Genomic DNA, 26886 nt, shown 5'->3' on the forward strand with positions numbered 1-26886 from the left:
GTGAGAACAAGGACTGACATTTATTAGTACCAGGGAATTAGCCATTGCAATAACAAAATGACAGTGAGCTACTCAGCTAGACTTCTTTTCTTCATTTTAGGAGTGGGGGGTGAGGTTAGTAAGTCATGGTCAAATCCAACCAGTGTACTCAGGCTTCTGTGCCTTCTCACACTTCTAAACGGACACCTTGGAATTCAGCAGCCCTGAACAGACTCCTGGGGACCAGTGCAAATGGCAAATTGGGATTATCTTTTGCCGCCATCTGCTTTACCACCCACTTGGAAGCCCTGTGAAACCTCTCCTGTGTTGGGGAATGATACAACTGCATTTGAACTTGCACCTTTTCCTGAAGCTCACAACCTGTGCAGCAAGCTCATTATTCCATAATTTATAACCCAGCTTCCACAGAGACAATCTTGTAGCCCTTTATGTCCTTAAATTTGTCACTTCTCAGGTTGGCTTGTATCTGCCTTTGGCCACTCTTGAAGGGCACAGTCTCCAGAGTGATGCTCGCTCTATGTTGGGGCTTGAGGACTCCAATGCTGCAGCAGAGAAAGGAATGTCAGGACACAGTAGGCATCAAGATAACCCCAAATCCCTTTTCTACTCAGCAACCAGGTCTCTCCTTTCCTGGTGTTCTCAGAGAAGGACAGAACTAACTCCTGGATAAGATTGCAACACTCACAGGACTCTCTGCTGTTTCTTGAAGAGACCACTTCCTTCAACAGTCAGCACACAGTCTGCAACCTGCTCCAAGAGGGGGTTTGAAAATATCACCTGTATGGAAAGTGGCTGGTTCACAATAGCTGCTCCTAAAACCTAAACAGAGAAATCCAGAGGAAAAAAAAGAGCAGAGAATTAGTCTCAGTCCACAATTCCACAAACATTTATGGAGGGCACTCTTTCCTAGAGGTCTGCTTCCTGAAGAGCTAGACTGACATGGCCTTAGTTTTTCCAATTATGGGTTAAAAACCAATGCTAACAGGTTGTAATCAAAATCTTTAAAAATTGAAATAGAAAAGAAGAAAATACCAGTGTCCATCACACAAGATAGTTATGTGAAACTTCTGTATCATTTATTTAAAATGGATTCTTGTGCTAAGTTGTGATGTAACAAAATTTAAATCACTCAACCCAGTATATAAAGAAATCTGATGAACTGGGAGTCTCTAGTGATGTTTCCTCTGCTCCAAAGATTTCATCCAAGTGTGAAATAATAAGAGTTGTGAAAGAATTCTTATGAGTAATGTGAATGGATAAAATCTTTTGCAGTTTTTGTTTGTTTTTTTCTTTTTGAATTCCACTCCATCCCTTTCTCATCTCCGTGGCTCATTTCATTTCATACCAATGTGTGAGAGAAGACCAAAAGGAGCATGCAGGGCTATGAGAGAGAGAGAAAAGACAGTGGTCCCAGGAAACCTTTGGAAACCCTCTCTAAAATGGACTCCAGTGAGAGGGCTTGCCAGAAGCACCCCACCAGGGGGCACCACAGTCTCATGGGCTTTGGGAAGACATCACTATGAGGAAGGGACAATGTCTTCCCACTCAGAGGACCGCAGATGTCAGAGTATGAGAGGTCCTTAGAGGCCATCTAGTCGAATCTTCTTATTTGACAATTCCAGAGGCAGAGGCCCAGCGGCTTGTCCAGGGATGCATAATCCAGAAATAGCAAATCAAACCTGAGCTGATCATCTTCCTACTCAGGTCCATCCCATTGAGCTCATATGTCTTCGTGTTGACCCCAGGGAAGGCCAACATTGGGAGGTGGCACAAGAGCAGGATCTCTTTCTGACCTCTGCATGGCACTTGCTCAAGTTCCACCTAGACGGCCTCTAATGGTACAAGATGATGGAGACCTCACCTAGCGTTTTCAGGCAAACCTCTTGTTTCTGGTGGCAAGGTATGGGGAGACCAGAAGAAGCAAAAGAAAGGAATGCTATTCACTTGAGTAGGCCAGGTTGCCCTCTCTGGGTCCTTTACCCCATCCCAAGAACCCCTTAGGACAATTGCAGGGCTCTTGCCTACATTTATCACGATGCCTGGATAGGTTAAGGTGATGATCTTGTTCACCAGGATCTTCTCGGGACTGCTTTTCTCTTCGCCCAGGGCACTGATGCGGATCAGCTTGTCTGTTGACAGATACTGGCTGTACTGGGAGTAGGGAACTTGGCAGGGATGGTACTTTGCTAGGGAGAGAACACAAGAATGGGGTGAGGCTAGGCTAGCTAGAAAATGAGCTTGGCATGGGTTGGAGTTGGGGACCCTTCTCTAATATGTACTAGGCCCCCATAACGGAGACCACTGAGATGAAGAGAGGTAAAATGGCTTGCCTAAGGTCATTTTGCTAGTTAATGGGTAAAATGAGGCTTTAACCAAGGTCTGATGGTTCCAAAGCTCAGGCTTTTCCCACTAAATCAGGCTACTTTCCTTGACATAGTAAATGAAGGGAGAAGGAGGAGAAAGGGCAGGAGAAGTAGGAGAGGAAGTGGACGAGGGAGAGGAGAAGGAGGAATCTGCTGCAGGAAGAGCCTTATCACAGGGGTCTGACGCCAGAACCCTTGTTGTCTGACAACCCTGCTAGCATTTTCACCACCCACCCTGTACATGGATTACCTCTGTGCCCATACCCAGTTCCCATACCTTCACCAGGAGAGAGTGTGATGAAGGCTGTGTCCTGCCAGAACGGGGGCAGGGGGCTACCATCATGAAGCAGGGACTGGGCACTCAGGTTCACTTTGAGGTCCTTGAACTTGCGTGACATGTTGAGAGCGATCAGGGCAAACCTTACATCCTGGCCCATGTTGGGTGGGTCGAGCAGCTGAAATTTCAGGGAGACCTGAACAACATCACTGGGTGGCGGAGGGGGTGTTGCCTCCATGCTCCGAGGTCTGGGACCAGAGGGTTGCAATTCTGCTGGGTGGGTGCCTTGGGCCTGTCTAACCTTCAGCTTCTGAAGAGCCTTCAGAAATATCTGTCTCTCCTGGGGGGAACCTGAAAGTTAAGAGCACAGCATTAACTGTGGGCCAAGCTGATGGTTGGTGGGGAAGAGTAAGCCTTGGTTAAACATTCCCCGCAACAGCTCCACCAATACTACAGGGGTGTTAAAATCTTCATTTCCAATAACAAACAATCCCCACTATTCATCAAGTGCTTTCCAAGGGTCAGGCTCTGCTGAGCCCTTCACACCTTTCATCCTCACATCCACAATGACAGAGATGTATTGTTATTATTATAATACAGATGAGGAAAATGGGCCACAGACAGGTCATGTAATTGTCCAAGCTACACAACTTGAAAGGGATGGAGTCCAGTAGGAAACTAGATCTCCCCAACTTGACAGTATGTACTTATAACCAGTAGATTCTATCCAACTTTTCCCAAGGAAAAGGCAAGGGCCCACAAATGCAGAGGAATAAACTCTTAAAGAAAACAGGGTTTGTTGTGATTTCCTCCTCCAGAACCAAATTATCTGTCAGGTGTAGCCTAATACCTAGAAATTGAGAAACTGAGAAGCCACAGTAAATGAAAGGAAATTTGGGAAAACAGAGTTCCCAGAGTGGTCAGTCCTGGGAGGCTGTGTGGGAATACCAATCATGTTTCCCTCACAGTCCCAGCAGCTGCCTTCACTGAGCACTTACTATCCTCAGGAACCAGCCCCACCCTTCAGTGCATTCCTGCAACCTCCCCAGGCAGAGGCCACTTTTGTCCCCTTGCTCTGGGTGTCATTTTAAACCCAGGTCCAGGTGAAAGAGTAGCTTGAGTCTGGCATGACTAGATTGGGCCCAGAGAAATGTGAAGCAGATTTGGCTCATCTGTGGTCTGCTCAATCCTCAAATCCTGTCAGTCTGGGTAGGAGAGAGAATACAGTTCGTCCTTGAACAACATAGATTTGAACTGTGAGGGTCCACTTAAAAGTGGATTTTTTTCCCAACAAATATCAATGCATGAATCACTATACCTGTAAATAAATGAAAGTCATTTTTATATTTTTATTTTTGATGTCTACTGTTAGTAATATAACTGTGACAAGTGTTTTGTATCGTATAAGACAATATTGATGTAGATTCTGAGAGATGATTTATCTTGTGAACAAATGACATAAATTTACTGTATCTACAAATATGAATTGTAAATGTATTTTCTTTTTTTTTATTTATTTATACAAGAACTGGGATACAGGCCAGATGCGTGGGAGGGTGAGAGGATTCACCAGAGACAGAGCAGGGAACAGAACAGGCAGATTGACTGAAGCACACTGCTGAGGGGAGCAGTGGGCGAGACAGAAGAGGTCTGCCGTGCCATGTGGGTATCTCCCCTGCCAGCCAGGATTGAACCTGCGCTGCAGAGGCTGCGGACAGCTTCACAGTGCGGCACACAACTGCCTGCGCCACCAGGGAGGCCCTCTTTATGATTTTCTTAATAACATTTTCCATTCTCTACTTTGTTGTAAGAATACAGTATATAATACACATTACATAGAAAATATGTGTTAATTGACTATGTTAACGGTAAGGCTACTGGTCAACAGCTGGCACTTGGTAGTTAATTTTTTGGGGAATCAAAAGTTATACTTGAATTTACAACTGCTCAGGGACTCAGCACCCCTAACCCTTGCATTGTTCAAGGATCAACTGTGCTGCCTGACTGCTCAGGACACTCCGGCCCACCAGAATATAGTACTAACCCCCCCCCCCAAAATTTACAGGTGAACCCATGTACCTCTAGGAAATACTGACAATGCCCTACCCACATCTCTTGACATTTGCCATTACAGTGCCAATGTGCCTAAATTCAAATCCTAGCACCTATGCCTCTTCAAGATATTTTCTGCCACCAGAGCTGACACAGCCCATGGAGAGGTGTAGGCCGTAGGCACTAGGGAATTTACACCCCTATGGAGCAGCCCTCAATCCCTGATGGACAGGAGTTGGCGGATCAATAATCTAGTCCCTTTGCCTCTTAGGTAGGATACAGATGTATCCTACCTTCAGTTCTACACTTCACACTGAATCCCTGACAGGGTTGCCAGTTATAGCAAACAAAAAGATGGGGCCATTTAATTTGAATTTCAGATAAACAACATATAATTTGGGACACACACTAAAGCAACCCTCGCCTGGAAGTCACCGGCGAGACTGCACTCTGGCTGCCCATCTGCTAACAGGCTTGAAGGGGCACCATGCATAAGCTTCCTCCTCTCCTTTGTCTCACTAGATCACTCTCCTTCCTTCCAGTAGTTCTTGGCTTGCCTCACAGGGTAAATCACATGCACTCAAACCCTCACTTCAGGATTTGTTTCTGGACTCTCCAACCAAAATATCCCCAGAATAGATGGGGAGTGGAAGAAGTGAGAAGTGAGGGGTAGTACCACTGAGCTGGGTCCAGTGCTTTTTATCTTACTGTGTAGTCCCATCCTAGTCTGATTCTAGTGTTTTCCCTGTGTCCACCTAAAGGCCCACATAGACAAACCACAGACTCCCCACTCCCCAGCACTCCCAGCTACTGCTCAACTACCCACTGACCACACCCTGACCCCTTCCTGGTCGGATCTTGTCTCTCACCATGCTGCTAGCCCTTGCTGCTAGCCCTGGAGACATTTGCTTGACTCCTTAGTGGTCGGTTTTCTCAATTCCCAGAAATTAGCCTACATCTGACTAATTAGCTCCACTTTTGCCCCTGCTGGCTTGGGAAAGAAGCCCCTGCCAGATGTCTACCTCTCAGAACCTTCCTCTGTAGGGGGCAGTAGTATCAGTAGACATTTGACCTTACATCAGCCTTAGGGCTGCCTGGTGGTCTAGCCTATCCTGCAAACACTCAATAAAACACAACTATTGGGCTTCCCCAGTTGCGCAGCGGTTGAGCGCTGGGTTGCGAAGCTGCCTGCAGCCTCTGCAGCACCGGTTCAATCCCCGGCTGCTCCCTGGACACCAAAGGAGGGTCCCACATGACGTGCAGACCTCTCCTGCTGCCTGCTGCTCCCCTCAGCAGTGTGCTTCCTTCTGCCTGCTCTGCTCCCTGCTCTGGCTCTGGTGAATTCTCTCCCCCTCCTACGCTTCTGACTGTACCCAGTCAGTGCTTGTATAATAAATAAATAAAATAAATCTTAAAGGGCCTCCCCAGTGGCGCAGCGGTTGAGCTCTGGGTTGCGAAGCTGCCCGCGGCCTCTGCAGCACCGGTTCGATCCCCGGCTGCTCCCCGGCCACCGGAGGAGGGTCCCACATGGCGCGCAGACCTCTCCTGCCACCCGCTGCTCCCCTCAGCAGTGTACTTCGGTCCTTCTGCCTGCTCTGCTCCCCGCTCTGGCTCTGGTGAATTCTCTCACCCTCCCGCGCTTCTGACTGTACCCAGTGCATGTATAAACAAAACAAACAAACAAAATAAAATAAATAAAAAACATGCCTCTAATAAAAAAAAATTTAAAAAAATAAAATAAATCTTAAAAAAAAAACAACACAACTATTTAAATAATAAGTTAAATAAAATTGAGTTAATAGGAGATAGTTACTAAATCCTCTTCCATCTTTTGTGGGAGGTTGATTGTGGGGGGTGGCAGGAGAGAGAGAATGATACACTGTTAGTGGCCCCACACTCAATGTGAACATCCCGTGGAGGAAGTGAGGCAGTGGAGACACCCCAATTAATATTTGAAAATTGAAGGGTTGAGAACCCAGCAGGCCTGGGCCCTGCTCAGTGTTTACACTCTGGTTCCCCAGAGGCCTGTCCCAGCTGGTTGGACAGTTCCCAGGGAGTAGGGGGAAGGTGCTCACCGGACTCGGCCTCTGGGTGAGGCCTGCTTTGTCGTACCTTCTCCATACTTGTAGCTGTCTGTGATGTCATCCCGCTCATCACTCAGGATGCTCTTGGTGCTGATAAAATTGCCAATAGAATTTGTGTCCTGGTAAAGTTTCTGCTCCTTCCCACCATAGACTAGCCAGGACATGCAGTCAGCATTCACCATGGAAAAGGCAAAGGGTGTATCATAGTTCAGATTCACCTCTCCCTCCTTGATGGCTTTGACTGAGGCAGGGCCGCAACAGTAGAGGCCTGAAGGAGAACAGAAGAGTCTCTGTGGGCTGCTGCTGGAGGTTTGGCGGGGGCAGAGACTATCTCTGTGGGAGTGGGTTCTGCTTCTCTTTGGAGAGCCTCACCATTGCTGGTCTCCTGTGGTGTGGCGTCCAGCACCTGCCAGCCTCCATATCCAGGAGGGAGGTCCTTTCGCGCCATCCAGCACTCATCCCAGACATGGAAATTCCTGGGGGGAGAAGCCAAAGAATCGGTGTAAAGTGAAGCTAAGAGAGTTTGTGGTACTTGTTTTCTTTCTGGAGCAAGATAGGGGATGGATGAGCAAATGGATCACTAGGGAGAAAGACAGACTTAGCACACCCCAGGCCTTTAACCCTCTGGGTGAGGGGATAACAGCTTTTCCTCCTTTGAGCCTCAGCTTGCTCAGAAAAGTGCTTTCCTCTGCCGAAACTGTTTGTGAATCAACGGAAGGCTTCCAAACTCAAATGAAATAAAAAACCCTTCACTTGCTCTCAAAAAGATCATCCTTTTTGATGCCCTTTCCTATGTGTGTTGCTGGCTCACAGAGGCTCAGGCTCTTGTGTCTGGGGTTAAGATTTTGGGCCCTCTTGTGGTTATACCCACAGGCTAAATGGTGGAGGTGACAAGGAGGCAAACTCAGTCTTTGTCAAGAGACACAGAGTTCTTGTGATGTGAGGGTTCTAAACCCAAAATCGTTGTTTTTATGGCCAGCTATTTCCCAGTCTTAGGGTTGGTGCTGGTGACAGACGGGAGGGCATGAGACCTGGGCACAGCCCTGCCCTACCTCCTGCCGGTGGGGTTTGCCCTAGAAAGAGACTGAGAGGTTCTCTCTCACCAGACAGTGTCCTTCTTCTTATTCTCCAAAATCCTGCCTGTGTTGTCGTAATACTCATCTATGATCAGGTTTCCATCTGTGTCGTGGCCAGAATCAAAGTTGGTGATCACACGCGTGGGGATCCCCAGGCACCTCATCACTGTAGAAAAGGACAGAAAAATCTCCTGTGAGCTGTGGGTTCATGAATTCTGTGGCACCCTGCACTCAGGCCCTGGGCCCAAGAAAATTGCTCATTGGCATCTGCAGGATCAGCAGGAGCTGACTGGGGCACTTGGTTAGTGACACCTCCATCCTCCTGCCTCATCTTCCTGCATTCTGCTCCCTGGGGCTCATGGAAAAGACTCCCTGAAAAGTTGAGAATGCTGGTTGCTCAGATATGCACTACTAGGGCCAACAGAAAGTTTAACTAGTCATCAGTTCCTCTCCCTGGGCCAGCACACCTTCCTTGGCAAGATTTAGCAGAATGACTCGGTCCTGCTTCTTTCCTGGCCATACATCTCTATCTTCAAACCAAATAGGTTTTTTTTCTTCCTGTGATAAAGATTGTTGGCTGAGACCATCAGAATTCTTTTTCCAATTTGGAAAGAATTTAATTAACAAATAAACTCAGGGAAAATGGTCTGGGGAGAGCAGTCTCCTCAAGATCAATGCCCGCTCCAGCCATGGCAAACCCTAAGGGGCACCTGGACCTGTCTGAACAGAACCAGACTCAACCAGAAACACTCTGCATGCTCCACCTTCTCATCCCGTACACACTCCTCCTTATATACAGATTTAAAACAATCAACCACAGCTTGTTATAAGGCAGCTTCTAGTGCTCCTGTGCTGGCTTGAAACATTAATGCATGCAAATCCAGGAGGTTTTAAGGGCTTCACCAGTTAATTTTGGCAAAAACAAACAAACCAACTTCATAAACAGGATTAAAAACCACTGAAGTGAAAACAATGTTTTTCTCAACTGTCTGGCATTAGACTATCGCTACAATTTTTTTTTTTTAATTCTATGTCCTTCTCTCCCCCAATTTAGGTATATGTTCATTGCAGCATAATACAAAGTCCTGTGTCAAGCCAGTATTCTGGGCTTCTGGGCTCAGAATTCACAGGTGAAGGTCATTAAGTCCAGGGACTCATGGAAGGTGCTTGCAGTCTTCCTTCAGCCCCAGGAAGGTGCTGTCCTCTTCCAGACCAGCACCATCCACAGCACCCAACATTGGGTGCAGGCATGTCTTTTTCGAACAAGGACCAAGACACGTAAGTACCTTTGGCCACAACAATGCGCTAGTCTGAGTTACTAAGGGGCTGTTAGAGAGGCTGAGATCAAGACTTAATTGTTTTTGTCCATGGTGCTATCCAATGACACTGGCCTCCTTCCTAGAGGGGGGCAGTCCCAGGTTGTCCATACCTAAGTACCTGTCAGAAGCTCCCACCAGTAATCAGGGAATCTTTGGAATTGTGGTTAGTGAGCAAACATTTTTGTGGCCACAGAAAGGCAGAGGGACTGTGGCAAAGGCTCTGTCCTACCTGGTTGAATGATTCTGTGAGAGGGCAAGTGGCTGGTGGGAGCCAAGCACACTTTCCTGAAGTGCCCAGTCCAGGTGGTGGAATGCTCCTTCAATTTTGAAGAAGTGCACAGTAACAGTGATGCTAGGCGTGGGGAGGTGCCCGCCATCCATGCTAGAGGCCAGTGAGCAGTTGCTCATATACCACTTTACTCCTCTCCAGAACTCAGAGTTTCTTTCCCTAAACAACAGCTAGGGACATGTTGAACCTCAACTCCTGGGTAAAGGTAGTGAAGAGGAATTGGCAGGGCAGGCATTGCCACTCTGACTTCCCAGGTTTGTGGCAGTCTGTGGGTCCTGTGGGGGCTCAAGCACAGCAGGACAGGTAGGTTGTATGTGCTCACGGGGGGTGCCAGTCTGCTAGCCTCCTCAGCAGCTGCTGGGGATCACCCACCCCTCATCTCAACCCTGCTCCTCAGACCATTAAAGTCATAGGCAAAGAGTTCTGTGGCTTAGATTTCCCCCTTTCAATGAGTGCGTTGTTTCAGAATCTTCTTAAGGAAATCATCACAGATCAAACCAAGAAGGGAAGAAAACCTTGTAAAGAGGGCTAGAAATGAAAGTCTACCTAGTAGAGAAATTCTTACAAAGATCGAGAATGTTATCTTTATTCCTAAAGAGGCATCTCTTCCCTTTGCCAGAAAACTTCTTTTTTTTTTTATCTTCTGCCTTATCTGACCCCCTCCCCATTCTGCACTCTTTTTAGTACACCATTAATTCTACCCCAGCCCAGCACCAGAGTCCTTAGAACCCCTATTCCTTCAGGTCCAGCAGTGACAGTCCACCCAATTCAACAACAATGTCTATGAGCCAAATATGATGCTAAGTATTTTATTTACAAAAGGCTCAGAATAACTCTACCATGGTAGCTACTAATATTAACCCTGTTTTAAAGGTGAAGAATCAGAGGCTAAGAAAAGTTTGCTACATTGACCAAGGTCACACAGCTAGAAAGTTGCAGAACTTATCATTCAAATCTCTTTTAACTGATAAACTTGTACTCAATTCTGAGGCTCCCTCCTAGTGCTATGCACAGAGTTCAACACCACAGTATTTTCACCTAGCTGTTAATCCAAAGCATTTTCCCATTTATCAAATATTTGCCAAAGCATACTTTCTAGTGGTGGTTATTTTTAGGCATTTAGTTGTTTAACAGTTTTTCCCCTGTTGTAAGTAATACTGTGATGAACATCTTTGTTGATCCATCTTTATCTCCCCTCCCCCTTAGGATAGATTCTAAAAGGTAAAATGACTGAGTCAAAAATACAGAGATTTCTAAGAGTTCTTCACACTTACTGCTATCATTGTAAAAAGTTTTATAGCTTTTAGTTTACTTGCATATACTAAACATTTAATTGCTTATAGATTTTTGTTTAGGCGCCTTCTTACACTTTGGCACAAAGTGTAAGGCCACCTCTGAAGACACACCTATGTGTGAGGGGACACACCTCTGAATGTACCCCAGGATGGGGGTGTAGAAGCATTATAGGGAACTTGGAGCTTTCCTTGGAGCTCTAAGGCCAATGGCTAAGAGTGAGCAGAGCAATATAGGTGGAGGTGACACAGGAAAGCCTCAGAGGACAGGGTGAAGGTTGGGAAAACTGAATCTGAAGGAACTTGAGACAGGAGTGATGCAATAACTAATTCAGGTGACTCAGAAGCATTGCATGGGCTGAGATTTCTGTTAAGATTACAATCAGGAGGGTGGATAACACTTATGGTAATAAAAGCACATGCCAAGGAGGGCTGGGCAGGAAGAGCAGGAGCAAGCCTCCTCTGTTCTTCACCCTGATTGATGAGTTTATGAACAGCCATTTGTGTCAGTGGTGACGTCAACTCCTGCTCAGCGTGGCTGGTTAGGCACTTTCCACCCCTAACCAGCCACTGGTCTCATGGCAGTGGACATTCTCTACTAAACATGGCACAGGGTTTGCAACAATTTGTGAGTCTGCACTCCTGAGGGCAGGGTTTGTGTGATATTTAACTTTATCATTTTACAGCCATTAATAATACAGGGCCAGACCTATTTTGTAGATACTTGGTGTGTCTTTGCTGGATGGGTGAACGAATGATGTCTCCTGAATCTTTGCCCACTCTGGTGATTTCTGACTTCTGTACAGCACTGTCATAGCTACATGCTATACTTTGGGTACCAAATTTGATTGTCAGAAGAGCAAAAGCGTAGAGTGGTAACGAATTTGCACTGATCCATTTTCTCTCCTTCTTTGTCATGACTTATAAGGGAGGATGGCTGTCACTGTGAAGCTAGGAAGGGGAAAAAAATGGTTTGTGACATAGGGAGTGAGGCCTATGTGTCACACTAAGGGAACTAAAGGCACTCAGACTGATGCATCGCCGTATTTTCTGGGGTCTTGCTGCCTCAGTCCTTCTTGCTTTGTCTCCCTACCAAGAGCTCCTCCTATCTTGGGGTTTCATCTCTCATCTCTCACTTCTGTGCCTTGAATTTGAATCTGGAGTGTTTCTGGAGCCCTTGTTGTCATGAATCACAACCCCAGCTGAATGCATCTTTCCATCTTCCCTATTTTCCTGCTGACAACTTTATGGACGTCAGGTGTGGTGCCAAGTACTACACTGGCATGATCTCACTTAATCGTCTCCACAACTCTATGATTATCCCAGCTTTAAAGAGAAAATTGTTTTAGAGAGATTGGGGTCAAATGGCAGAGAGAGAGAAGAACCAGGGCAGCGTTTAAATCCATATTTCTCCAATCTGGAAACCTTCCCATTCTTTAACTATGAGTCACCGCAGCTTCAATAAACAATTCAGTATCACCTCATTCCCAGTGAACCTTCTGTGAAATTTCCCCAACTACTCCATACTACACTAATCTTTCTTGTGCTATCGCTTAATCTCACTCACACAAAATATGTGCTACGCATTTTATTAGAACATGAAGTTCTCTATGATCTTATATTTGCCTTAGCCTATCAGCCACAGCATTTGGGCATTTTTTCATCCTTATCACAGTACTTGGCACAGAGTAGATGCTCATGAAATTCCTGTTGAAATGAGCTGTCTTCTACCCATGGACAAGGTTTCTTCTGACTATCAGTTCTGATGCACAATTTCATGTGCGACTCAAGTAACTTATTGATAATTTTGTGGTAACTGAGTCTCTTGTAAAAGAGAAGCCCATGTGGGTCATGTGTGTTTGTGTGCATGTACACATGCTAACAGGTGATACTTGAACAAAGGTGGACTTGACCTGAACATTGGAAAGGGGCTGCAGACTTACCCTAGCATTTTATATCACGCCACTCTCTAGGCATTAAGTACCATGGCTCTTCACTTAGCCATTCTTCACTCATTCAGTGCCAAGTCCCTGTGATGAACCGGGCACTGGGCTAAAACGATATTCTTGCTTTCAAGGAGCAGGAACTTCTGACTGGCAGTGGGCACCATGCTGATGGTTTTAAAACATGGGGACTATTTCATGACTGGCAGTGAAGGCTTCTCACTACTTCTCTTAACCTCGGCCATCCCATCTCCCCTGTGGAAATTTGGCTCCAATTTCATAAGGAAAATCAGTGGAAAGTTAGAGTTCAATTTATCAAAATTCATTTAGTCAACTTTGTTGCCACACTTTCATGGCTTATCCTGAAGAATTTAGTCAAAGCTCCAGCTAACAGAGTTAAAGTGATCACATTGAAATATGATCTCTTAATTTTAGCACCTCTGAATTTAGCACTTCTTAATTTCTCCCTGGATTTATTAAGCTTCTAAGTGATAAAGGTATCACTTTCTTCCCCTCCTGCCATGTTCTTATAACCAAGATGTAATATTGCCTTGGTTTTTCAGATAGGCCGTCATGAATTCATATTTGAACCACTCTTTCATTTCTGAAGTGTCAACAAAACTTAAAAGTACTCTGAAAAATGAACCTATTTTAAAAAACCACCTATCATATCAAGAAGCAGGAAAATATGACCCATAAAACAGGAAAAAGGTACATCAATAGAGCTAGATTCAGAAATGACAGAGGTAATAGAACTAGCTTGCAAGGACCTTATAACAATTATTTTAAACATTGAAATATGCCCAAGAGAAGTAAAAGAAAACATGGCTATAATGAGAAGAGAAAGGGAAGATGGACAAAAGACCCAATGGAATGTTTAAAAATGAAAATACAATAAATAAAACCAAAAAAAATCTGGAAAAAATATTTCATGAAGATAACACACATTTTGTAAGAACACACTCAAATATAATACTACATATTAATCACTAGGTAACTAGAAACAAGTTAGGATATAGAAATAAGAAAAATAAATTTATTAATTTTTAAAAAAGAGGACCTTGAAGCAGATGTATTATGACAAATACCACAAAATTAGGAATATGATTAGTTTAAACACTCTAAGGAACAAAGGTTGAAAATAAAGTTTAAAGTAAAAGTGATAGGGAGGATGGGGAATCGAAGTTTGGAGGGTTGCCAGGGACACCTTTTGTACAAGACCCAGCTAGATAGCTAGAGCCCAAGAAGTAGAAATTGAAATAGTATCTGACCAATAGCCAACACTCACTTAAAACTAACACTGTGCCAGGGATCTTTCTAAGTGCTTGCTGTACATTAACCCACAACCCAATGAAGGAACATTCTGTACAATCCTTGATATCTCATAAATCAATGAAGACAGTTGGTAGATTTGTGTTTAAGCCAGGGCATTTCACAAAGCAGTTTGGACTGGAATCTAAAGAAAGTTCGAGACAAAATAAACACACTAGCCTTGGCTGAGGTTCTTTCTTTGAGAACTAAGGGACCAGTAAAAACAAGACGTACTGTTTTGAAATGAAGATAATGAGATACTTGACAGAGGGCACTCTGCAACTAAGTGAGAAGAACTCTTAGAAGACGTCTAGTTCAGGGGTGTTCAAAAAAGCTTTAAACAGAGGACATAAACCAAAGCCTAAATGGGGATCAAATGTACAAAATACTACAAGTGGGAGTTTTGGGGAGAATACCCAGCTCCAAGCACTCAGCCTCCTCATCTCCCACACCATTTCTCGCACCTTCTCATGATTACTCTGAGCACAGTGCCCCACTTTAGGGAGGAGGGGATCACGCTCCATATACCTGCTCATAGTCACATCTGTCTTCCAACCCTAAACCTGTCACTGCTGCTCTCAGCCCATACAGTTGTGGGCAGAGACAGTCCTAGGATGCCTGATTTTTTTTTTTCCTGCACAACTTCATTGAGATATAATTTATATACCATAAAACTTACCCTTTTAAACTGTACATTTCACTGGCTTGTAACATTCACAGGTAGAGCCACAATGCCTACTCTCTAATCCCAGAATGTTTTCATCATCTCAAAAGGAAAAGCCATGCCTACTAAGGAGTTACTTCTTATTCTCCCCCTCCCCAGCCCAAGACAAACACCCATCTACTCTCTGTCTCTATGACTTTGCCTTTTCTGGACATTTCACATCTATGGAATCATAAAGTAGGTGACCTTTTTTATGCCTGACTTTGGGGAAAATTTTCAGGCAATGGGAAATTTTACCATCTCCTCTGTTCCCTTGCAGTAGAAGGCAACCAGGCTATTTCACAGACTTCAATCAAGGGCTGAGGAGGCCAAATTTGTCACAGGACCAGATGGCTGAAACAGGAAAAGCCTGAAGATCGAGAGTTATGGGGCAGCCAGCCTTGAGCACAGGCAGGATAGGCCAGGGATTTCTCTAAAATTCCCAGAGTTAACAGCCAACTAAATGGATGTGGAGCTGGTTTAAAGCATTATAATCTTATCTTTGATGCACACAAAGTATCTTTTTTTGTGATTTTTCTTTAGGAAGTTGAGATCAGTATGTTGACCCTTACAAAAGATAACACTGAGCTACAGAGGAGAGAATGCACTTCTGAGTCAGACAGGAGTTACTTGGTCAAATATAATATTACATATTAGTCACTAGGTAACTAGGTGACTAGATGAATTTTCTCATCTGTAAAATGATATTAAGGATCTCTACTTTGCAGATTGTGAGGCTTAGAAAGAAAATGCCCAGCATGTGCCTGAAGCACCAGGGTCACTGAATAAGTGGCAGCTCCTAGCAATGTCCCATGAGGCAGTATTTCCTAATGGCTAGAGCTTGGTCACAGAGCCAGCCAGACCTAGATGTGAGACTGGCTTTGCCACTCAGTTGCCTCTGAAAACTGAAGCTGAAGAATCTACTTCATAAGGTCATATGGGAGATGCAGTGAGACAATATTAGTTAGTACTCCTAGGAGGCTGGCACTATTCTAAGCAGTCCCCAACTACAGATCACTCAGTCCTTTCAACAACCCTTTGAGGTAGGTACCATTACTTTCCCCATCATACAGCTAAGGAAATTGAGCACAAAGTAAGTGACTTGCCCAAGACTACTCAATTAATGGTAGTACTGGTATTTGAACCCAAGCAGTCTACATCCAGATTCCACAGTCACCATTGCTGTAGCCTGTCAAGGTTCAGCACAATGCCTGGCACCCAAGAAATCCCCAATAAATACCAGCTATTATGATTGTTAAATGGCAGCACCAATCACAACAATAATAAACAATTTGTTTCCCAGCTGTATTGGGTTAGGAATTTTTTACCAAGTCCTTAGCTTTAGTGGAGTAGAGGCTGGGTGCTACCCATCTCTGTATCCAAGAGTACTGGAAGCATAGTGCCTAGCATAGAAAAAGAACTCTATATGTGTTGAATGAAAGAATGAGTTTTCGAATTGATATATCTGTTAATATACAGCATGGTGGTCCTTTTGGGCTGCTACTCGTTAAGCTACAGTTGGACAGGGCCACATTTGACCCACTTTGCCCAAACCTTTGCTTCCCAGTTCACTAAAGGGCCACAGTTTTCACAAACATTTTAATTGGTCTGCTCCAGTTGCATAATCTCCCTTCACTGGTTCCACCTCTGTCATCACCCAGTTCCAGACAACCACAGCCACACCCTGACCCTCTCCCATTACACACACATAGCCCATCAGATCCTAATACACACGCACACACACACACACACACAGAGCCCATCATATTCTAAGCTTCTCCACACACAGGAAGTTTCCTTCTCTATCATGCATAAGATCAATCCATTATTTGCCTGTCAGTCTTGTACCTGCTCCCTGGATGACCCAGCCTTCCAGGTGACCCAAATCTTTATGACTCTGGGTATGAAAGCTATTGAATTTCTAGTTTCTTACCGCTGGGCAATCAAGCTATCTAACTCGAGAAGGAGCTCTACAGCTACAGAGGAGCAGCTCAGGACTGTTAACAGAAACTTCTTTGTGCTCCTGGACAAAGGCTTGGTCTTACTGCCCAGTAGGCTTGAATAGCCCAGAGATAGGTTCAGCACACATTCACATAGACTGTACCAGGCTTTGTCATACAGGGATTGACTATACAAAAGACTGAGCTCTCAGTAAACAAGTTGTAGGCAGATCTGATCTCCCTGAATTGGACTAGGGAATCCCATAAACAAAAGCCATATTTAGCTTGTTTCCCCAGCTAACAAGAATAATAATTTCCTGATTTAACCCAAGTCAGGTATATGGGTAAGCATGCCAAGAGGCTAAGAGCTGGCCTAAGCATGAGACATAAGCAGGGTGGGAGGGTAAGGGCCAGGAGCAAGTTTGGCCCTGGGTGAGGCAGACTGCCTCCTGCTACCTCCAGTATGTGACTCATTTCCAGGTGTCAGTTCCCTCAACATATCCCTCCGTCAGCCTCTGCCTTCTGCTTATTCCTTTTACCACATGCACACCAACTTCAATTTGCCATGTTTTCTCCCTAGGTATTTTTTTAGCTTTCTTTTACTAATGCAGCATCCACTTCCTATTTGAGAAGCTGACCTCCATTTCCCCTAACTCCCTGACATGGATTTTGCTTTCAGATCCTGTGAAGTTGTGACTACTCCATACTGAAGGTCATTTTACTTTGGCTGCCATCTTGCTCTGGCCCCACTACCCAGACCATTGCTCAGACACATACCTGCACTGGCCCCACCTTCATTAAGTCCATTCCCCATGTTCAAAAGGGCACCAATCATTTTTTAAGTTTTCCAGTTACTTGACCTCTCACCTTATTCCTGTTTGGATCTAGACAATTTCCAGCCAGACTCATAGGAATATTCTGTCAGGGTTCCCAAGCTCAAAAGAATGGAAGGACACTGGTCTCCAGCAAGTGTGTGACTTCTGCCTCAGAACCATCCTCTGAGAATAAGCCCAGCTATGTGAAGTTTGGGGTCAGTAATGAGACATTTTTATTGGAAAGGGCTTCCTTCCAAACGTCCCTTGGTGGAAAACATGTGAGACCAGAATAAGAATGGTTCAGAGAGCTAATAGATGAACCATGACACGTTTTGGGCTTCCCACAGGGCCCTTTCATTCCCTACCTGTGCACATGACAGCTGCGAAGACCCAGCACTGCCCATATCTCACTGGCTGGCAGCCTGTGGCGTGCCACTGTTTCAGGATGGCCACGCTACCGGTCCACTCTGCAGGGTTGATGCCATCTGAGTAATTCTCACTCCACTTTCCATTGAGTACCCCATTGTCATCATTACTGTTGATCTGAAGAGAAGTCATATATAGAAGTATTAGAAGCATCCTCTTCCTCGGTGAGAGGTGATATGTGAGCAGCCTTGCAAGGCCCATGGGCCTCAGACACAGCGGAGACCTTCATCTCATTTTACCTGGCAATTTACAGACTCATTAGGAAAGGGATGGGGTAGAAAGCTGGCTATTCTGATTGTGCTCCACTGTTAATTATTTATTTATTATCCTATTTCTACTCACCCCCTATGTCCCCTTCCTTCCATCTTCCCATCAACTGTAAAACTAGAGCTTGGCTCTGAGAGCTTCTAAAAATACTTCAGAGCAAAGGAAATTTGGAAACAAGATCATTTCCCAAACCAGAGCTACTCAACCTTTCCCAAAGCAGGAAATTTGGAATTAATTAGCAGGCAATTAGCTAAGTGGTGGCCCCACCTAGCTAGCTCAGAGCTCAGTTGAGAAAACTTCTTTTCCACATTCTGTCACCAGTCTCATCCTAAATCACGCTGTCGGAGGGCCCCTGCCTCTTGGCTCTTCACTGCCCCACTGCAGGGGGGCAACTTGTGAGTGGTCAGGGCTCCCTCTGCACAGCTTCCTCCCTCCATGGAAACCCCTGGGGCCTCACCATGGCACACACCACCCTGCTGATGTAGACAGGGCTTCCCCTCAGGGCACAGTCTATGGCTGGGTCAATCTGGAAGTGCAGGCTCTTGTCTAGCAGCTCCAAGCAGATGTCTATGATATTCTCTTCAAACTGCAAGGGGAGACACAGAGAGTAAAAGTGTCCATGCTCCACACAAATATGCAAAGAAATACATGGCCCGCCCCACCTAGCATCTATAAACTCATTTGGAAGGTTACTGTGTCCAGCAGCACGGCCATGAACTGCCTCCTGGGCAGGTATGAGATCTCAGAGCTCCGGAGTTACAGCTCACCCAGTTTGGATGTGCAGGGAGTCAAATCCCTTCCATTTTAAAGTGCCCATTGCTACTGCTGGAGCTTCTTCAAATGAGTCTGATGGAGTCAGATGAGTCTGACTCTGTCTCTCCCTCTTCTCCCTTCAGTCGCCACACTTCTGGAGTCCTTGGAATACCCTTGCTGAAAACACATTGCCTCATCTTTCACTCTCATTCCCTGACCCAGCTCATCATTGGCAGTTACTGCTGAGATGATGGTGCCGACTTGCAAGACGCCCATGACCCAGGGGCTCTGGACTGACTAATAGCTTGTCTAGCAGCTCCAGGCAGATGTCCATGATATTCTCTTCAAACTACAAGGGATGTATGGAAACTTCCCGCCCAAGGCAGCCTGACCTCTTGTCCTTCAGGCTTATTGTGAATGCCACTTCCTCTGAAGCCTTCCCTGAGCCCAAGCCTGGTGTAGCTCCATAACCTGGACTGGATATCTTCCTACTCTTCAGACTATGTTATAGTGAGGGAGCTAAGATCCGTCTTCCCTACATGAGTATACATTCTGTCTCTCTTCAGGTCTTCCCACATCTGCACAACCCAGACTTGGCACAGTGTCCAGAACATAGTAGGGACTCCATGCATCTTTGTTGTATGAGGATAAAAGAATGTATTTGTGCCCATGTAATACAGGCCAATGAACAGGAGTAGGAGCCTTCTCTGATCCATCTTCCCCAGGGGAAAGTTTGATCAGTTCACTTTTATGCTTTAAAATGTTCAAAGGCCCCTACACCCCACAGAATCAAAGCTCTAAACTCCTCTAGAAGGCACTTAAGACCCTCCTAACTTGGCCCCCTTCTACTCTTCAACTTATTGTATCCATATGCCCTGCCTCACCATTTATGCTCCAGCAGCACCAGATTCCTTGTAATCCCTGCATCAGGTCAAGCTGTTTTCTTACCTCTGTGTCCTTGTCATGCTTCTCTTTGCCTGAGATATTTTCCCACCATCCTTTACTTGGATAGCTCAGCTCAAGCATTTTTCCAGGAAGCTTCCCTGACATCCTCATACCTAGCCAAGAACTCTTCATCTGGGCTCCCAGACTCCTTGTGCCTGCCTCTCTATTTTTTTTTTTTTTTTTACAAATCTCTTTGTATGATAAATGATCTGCTTGTGTGTCTGAGTCCCCACTACACTGTGGACTCAAGGGCAGTGTTTCATTCATTTTCATAACTCAGTGTTTATTGCCCTGAGTTACAAGGGCCTAAATACCCAGCACCCTCCCTGTCACTGAGCAGGCCTTCAGTATGTGTTCACAAAATAAAGGAGAAAGGGAAGAAAGCAGCTCAGAAAGCAGCAATTTCTCTTTTGTTTCTGACACATAATGATAAACTCCTCTCCAGGGTTTTGACAGAATTCCCATCTGCCTCATGGTGAGCTGGGAATTTCTGTTGGGGCCAGTTGAAGCTGCCATGTCTCATTTTGATTCTAGCCACCCCAGTGTGTTTGAGTTCTACTTAGGCAAGTAAAGAAGAGGAACCCATATCAAATACACAAAGCTCCACAAGCACCCCCGGGACCTCCAGCTGACAACCCTTCTGAGCAGCCAGGGCTAATCTTCTCCCTGACAGTGTTCCTGGTGCTGGGTTTCAGCCTGAAGAACCTTCTTCCCCTACCTGGCACTGAACTTCCTGGAGCACCTACCCTCTATTGAGCTTTAAGTAGGAGGCAGATCTTCAGTAAGGCAGGAGTTGCACTATGATTGACATGATGCTATTGACATGATGCTATTGACATGATGCTATTTCTACAAATAAATTCACAAGTCTTAGAATATATTTAGGGGGAAAAAACAGTGCTTGGGATGATGTTCATGTTCCATGTGTCCATTTTTGTAAGGTTTCCTTGTAAAGTTTTTAAAATGACCTTGTGTTACTTCCATAATAGAAAAGATATACAATCAAAACTAGCCAAAATAATAAATAAATAAAGAGGCAATAGTAATAGGGAGGGAAAATTCGTTGCTACTCATCAGCCCTGCTTCCAGCTGAGGTGTTCAGGGGACAAACTTTCCTCAGTGTGGCAGAACTAGAATCCACTGTCTGGTGTCATGAGGATGAACTGGGAGAGTGATAACTGGGTCCCCACCCAAAGCAGATTGACAAATAAAACCAGGCCCTATCATTGCCTTTGTCACTATTAGCCCTTTATCCTCACAGTCATACTCAGTGGAATTCCTGAGGGAAAGGCTTTTAGCTGTCCTCCCCCCTTAGATCTCATTATCCAAATCTGTCATAATCAGCAAAGAACCCCTTCCAACTTCCTCTTTCCTTAGCTCCCTGGTGTCCCTTCTCACGAGGTCCTGGAGCAATTTAGTTACTTTCACTTTTCTTGGTGAGCCACACCCAGGGCATCCTCTTCCCTTACTCCCACCCCCCTATCCTCATGAGCCCAGGGCCTGGATGGGCAGGAAGTGGGGCTGAGACTCACCTGTCCATAGTTCCAGGGGCAAGGGCGGATCCAATCCTTGTTCCCTTGGTAGATGAAGCCATAATCGTTCACGACATACTCCTGTCTTTGGGGCTCGCTATCCAAGTAAACAGCATCCCCTAGGAGTCAAAGTAGGAGGGCACAAAGCAGAAAAACCATCTTGCCTTTCCTCCTCCATGCCCTTGCTCAGGAGCACAGAACCATGGGAACCGAGCTCTGGAAGGACAAAGAGGGGCACCAAACCCCAACACCAGCTACAGGCTCAATATGAACATGAGGTAGAAGAGTAAAAATTTACCTTTGGGGAATTTCTTGATTTGCAAAGCACATCTACATCCTAGCCCCATTTTAAGGGTGATAAGTACCTTAAAACAGGCTCAGAATAAGTACCTTGCCCAAATCACACAATAAGTACAGAGTGAAATTTGAACACACAGTTCATCTGACTCCATATTCCCTGCTCTTTCTGCTGTACTCAAATAATCCTGGCTGGTAAAGAGCAAACTTAGGGATTGACATTGACCTCATTGTTCCTTTTGTAGGAATTTAGTCTAAGGAAAGTATTTAGGAAGTATTTAGGAGGCTGTTTGAGCTGTTTATAACTCTGAGAAGCTGGAAGGAACTAAATTCCCTGTTCTTTTTTTTTTTTTTTTCACTTCATACTCATTTTACTGTTTTTCTATTGTAAATTTCCTGTTCTTAAGGACTGGTTGAATAGTCATCTCTGCCACAGAAATCTGTGCACTATTAATGTTAAGGTGCAAAGTGTTTGTGTGTGTATGTGTGTGTGTGTATGGAAATCTACATGTGATACATTAATTTTACATAGGTTACATAATAATGAATTTATTCACAACCTGAATTGACTTTTGTTAAAAATATATGTGTATATGAACAGAAAATTTTGAAGTCTATTCTTAAAAAAATGTTAATAGCAGTTGGTTGGGGTTTTTTTCTTTTTGTTATTGGCATTCTCTAGATTTTCTGGGATGAACATGTGTTACTTTTATGATATAAAAAATATCTTTTTCAAGTTAAGAATAAACAAAAGGCCAGTGGGGGCAGGTGCCTTCTTTGCAATGTCCTAGAAATCTTGCCTGACCTGAGTTGAAGGTACCCTCCCCCTTTCTTCAGGGACAACCCTGTGTGACATCAGTGGGGGGAGGTTAAAATGCTAAGATACATTTTTTTTTTAATAGAGGCATGCTTTATGTATTTATTTATTTGTTTGTTTGTTTTGTTTATACATGCACTGGGTACAGTCAGAAGCGTGGGAGGGTGAGAGAATTCACCAGAGCCAGAGCGGGGAGCAGAGCAGGCAGAAGGACCGAAGTACACTGCTGAGGGGAGCAGCGGGCGGCAGGAGAGGTCTGCGCGCCATGTGGGATCCTCCTCCGGTGGCCGGGGAGCAGCCGGGGATCGAACCGGCGCCGCAGAGGCTGCGGGCAGCTTCGCAACCCAGCGCTCAACCGCTGCGCCACCGGGGAGGCCCTAAGATACATTTTTATTGAAGTTTTGGACCAGTGTGATTAGGGTTGCAGGTTCATGGTTGAGACCACCCTCATGCAGGCCACCAGTGACCTGAGCTACATGTGGTACCCCCCAGACAGTATCCTGGATGGGGCAGCTTCTGGTCCTGAATTTACCCCTACTAGTCATAGCCCCCATATTGGGTCTCTCTGGGACCTGAGTGGACACAAACCTCAAAAGAGAAGTCCCCACAGATAGCACGTTCCTTTCTATATCTTAGGAGGGCCCTTAGTACCTGTCTGAACTCCACAGTCTTAGAGACCAAGGATGTGTGTGTGTGTGTGTGTGTGTGTGTGTGTGTGTAAAAGAGACACAGAGAGGCAGAAACACAAAAAGACAGACAATTGTCCTCCTTGATTCAATGGCAGGGCCTCATCACCTGCCCAATCGGTAAGTGTCCTGAGCATTCAGTGACAGGGCTGTGAGAGGTTGCTAGAGAGCTGGCAATCAACCAGCGTTCTGGTTCTGGAACAACCAACAGTCCTCTTAGGCTTGGTTAGGAAAGAAGGTAGTTTTGGAACAAAGTTGGGGCAGAAGGTAGAATGATAAAGAGGAGAAGAACATCCTCTAAGTCAGAAGTGAGATTTTGTGGAGTCTGACCTTTGCCCAGAAGCCTTCCAGACCCATTCTCTACTCTTACTGTCCCTCTTCTCACTCTTTCCTCCTACTTGTGCTTTATTATGTCCATATACTGTCACTGCCCTCAGGGGTCAATATAGAGGAAATATATTGTGGGGCATGTGGTACGGTCACTGTCAGTTTAATACAAAAACTGGAAACATTCGAAGTGCATATAAATAGGGGACTATTTAAAAAATATTAGCTATATCCAAACAGGAATAAGTATGGTTTTTTTTTTTTAAAGATTTATCCAGGCATACAAGAACTGGGGTACAGTCCAGAGGTGGGGGGTGAGGGGATTCACCAGAGACAGAGTGGGGAACAGAACAGGCAGATTGACAAAAATACACTGCTGAGGGGAGCAGTGGGCAAGTCAGGAGAGGTCTGCTGCACCATGTGGGTCACCTCCCTGGCCGGGGATTGAACTTGTGCTTTAGTGGCTGCAGATAGCTTCATGGTGCTGCACCTCAACCCCTTGCACCACTAGGGAGGCTCCAGGAATAAGCATAGTTTTAAGAAAAATATACTGATAGGCAAATATGTCCAAAGTTGAACTGTTAAATGAAAAAAACAAAAGAGAGCATGTTGTGTATTATATGACCCCATCTGTAAGGTGCATTATATAATCACTCACACATGTATATGTATATGTATATGATAAATACACCTTTGATTAAGCATAGAACATTTCCGCAAGTCTACAGGAAAAATGTTAAAAGGATTTCCTCTGGAGGGTACAACTTGGAGACTAGGATAAGGTTTTACTTTATCCTTTGCTTCATTCCACAAATATTCAATGCAATGCATTTATTACCCTTTTTTTTTTTTAAAGATTTATTTATTTTAATACAAGAACCGGGACACAGGCCAGAGGTGCGGGAGGGTGAGAGGATCCACCAGAGACAGAGCTGGGAGTAGAACAGGCAGACCAATGAAATACACTGCTGAGGGGAGCAGTGGGCGAGACAGGAGTGGTCTGCTTCGCCATGTGGGATGGTCTCTCGCCAGGCCTGCCTGGATGGAACCCGTGCTGCAGAGGCTGCGGACAGTCTCACAGTGAGGCGCTCAACCTCCTGCGCCACCAGAGAGGCCCCATTTATTACTCTTTTAATGAAAAAACTTGAGTTAATTAAAAAATCTTTGATCTACCAGATGGTGTCACTAATAAGTGGAATATAAAGTAACAAAACTAATAGTCAGATAAAAAAATGTATCTGACTATTCTGGGGCTGACTACAGAACTGAAGCACCAAGTTGTAGGGAAAGGGTGGGTAGGGGAAGGGGAAGGGTAGAACAAAGAGGGAAGGAAGCATACTGGCCTATGGTGGTGGACTATGGGTGAGTTGGTGGTGGGTGCGCTACAGTGGTGATACCTGATGGCGATACCCCAATATTACCTCAGTTAAAAATAAATTAACTTTTTTAATGTTTGATCAATGTAGATGTTAACAGTAGTCAAATGTAATTGTAATAGTTTTCATTTTCAGTAAAGATCACTTGGGTCATAATTTTAAAATTCTAAAAAGGTAAATAAGTAGTAAATATCCCTGCCTTGATTCTTGGTGGTTGGGAATGGATGCTGAGTACATGGGGTGAGGGAAATTTGTGGGTGGTCAGAGAACAGGGAGTTAGAAATCCTTGAGCCTGGTTTCTGTGGCACTGACAAAGGGGTAGAGATGAGGGACCCCCACACAGGTATACGGCCTTACCTGTGCACCAAGGATTGAAGAGCAGAATGAACTCCCCAAGCTGGTAAGCTATTGGAGACCCCTGGTAGGGGTCAATTCGAACCTTCAAGAGATACCGACCCACAGCTGCCATGGGAGGGGCACAGAGGCTCACCTCCAGGGAGGTGGCCCCATTGGTCTTCACTGAGGCGATCCAGGGGCTTCGATGTCCAGCCAGGCTGAACACAGCCTGAGTACCCTTGTTCAGGTCTGGCAGTGGTCCTGGAAGGGAAGCAGAGTTGACATCCTCTGCAGTGACCTCTCAGTTCCCAAGAATCCCCTCAAAACACACACACACACACACACACACACACAGCCTAGTGAATCAGCCAGAGTCCTTACCAGTCTCAGCCACAAAGATGATGTTGTCCAGGCCAGGCTGGAAGCCCCTGTTCCTGAAGTACAGAGTGATACTGAAGGCCTGGCCCCGGCGAACAATGAGGCGGTCAGAACTGATCTCCTCTGTGTGATGCAAAATATTGTTCAGGGAGCTCTGGAGGTCTGTGAGGACCACCTCCAGTCCTGTAACAGGTGGTCAGGGGACAAATGAAAAAAACATGGTTGTGGAATCTGATCCAGTTTTGCCCACCACATTTACTAGCTGTGCAAACTTGAGGAAGAAACTTAGCCTCTCTGAACCTCAGTCAGTAAAATAGAGTCCAAAGCCTTAAAGGGAGGGTATGAGAACTGAATGAGGTACCATGCATGCAAGTGCCACTTACTTTCTTACTTACTTCCTCCCTCCTTCCCTGCGTCTCTGACCTTCTAGCTCCATCTCCCTTAAACCTTATTGGAAATGCTTAGTTTTCTGTGTCTGTCTGACACCTGTAGTAGGACTGACCAAGTTTCATTGTTCTCTTCAGTCTAACAACTCCACATCTACCTGGCATCCACTTTGTTGGATTCAGGCTAACAGTCTCACTTGCTTCCATGACATCCCTCAGATCTGGGCTCATGTCTGTGGATTAACAGCTATTCTTTTAACCATTAGCTTGCCCTCTGACCGCCACTAATGCGGTGCCCAGTTCCCTAGTTGCGGAGGTGCTGAGGACAAAGAAAGTCCCACTCTCAGCCTTCTGAAGTCTTTCAAAACATAAAATTACTGTTTTCCAAGTTTGCCTCCTCTAATAGGCTCCATTTCTGACTTCTCTGTGTTGGACCAGTGTCCTCTCTTGGTCCCGAGAAATCTAGGTTCACAACCTTTACATCACAATCATCTTAACATCTCCTTCCCAATCTGTCTCTGTTCATATATCATCAAGTCCCTTTACTTGTTCCTTTAAAGCATCTCTGGTGTCCATTTGTATTTTCACAAATTTATATCATTCCTACCTCCTCTCCTTACTCCTAGCAGCCTCCATCAGGTCCCCTGCTTCCTGTTTTTCCATACCACCTACCCTCTACACATCATCAGATTTTCTTTCCTCAAGAAAACATGATCATGCCATCCCTTTAACAGTTCTGTGATATTTTATATTCTGTTGAATAAAAGACACATTCTTTAACCTGACACTTTAGACCCACTATGCCTCACCTGAACTTACACCCTTGCTTTCTCATTTCTCACCACTCCCAGCATGAACCTGCTTCTCCAACCAATCTGCCCCTGAGCAAATGGTAC

General features: G+C 45.1%; 1 protein-coding gene across 1 annotated transcript; it reads right to left on the reverse strand.

Annotated features, from left to right (window-relative positions):
• Window positions 1-388: 388 nt before the first annotated feature.
• TGM5 (transglutaminase 5) lies at window positions 389-26221 on the reverse strand (the record flags this gene model as incomplete). The annotated part of the gene is made up of 13 exons (XM_084240139.1): window positions 389-542; window positions 686-819; window positions 2026-2186; window positions 2641-2991; window positions 6805-7044; window positions 7149-7252; window positions 7880-8018; window positions 17830-18007; window positions 18615-18743; window positions 21388-21506; window positions 25248-25487; window positions 25608-25787; window positions 26149-26221. 13 exons carry the CDS (start codon window positions 26219-26221, stop codon window positions 389-391), a joined length of 2202 nt encoding a protein of 733 aa, XP_084096265.1.
• Window positions 26222-26886: the final 665 nt, after the last annotated feature.

This window comes from Talpa europaea (genome assembly GCF_964194135.1).
Source record: "Talpa europaea genome assembly, chromosome: 8".
In the NCBI taxonomy this organism is placed as follows: Eukaryota; Metazoa; Chordata; class Mammalia; order Eulipotyphla; family Talpidae; genus Talpa; species Talpa europaea.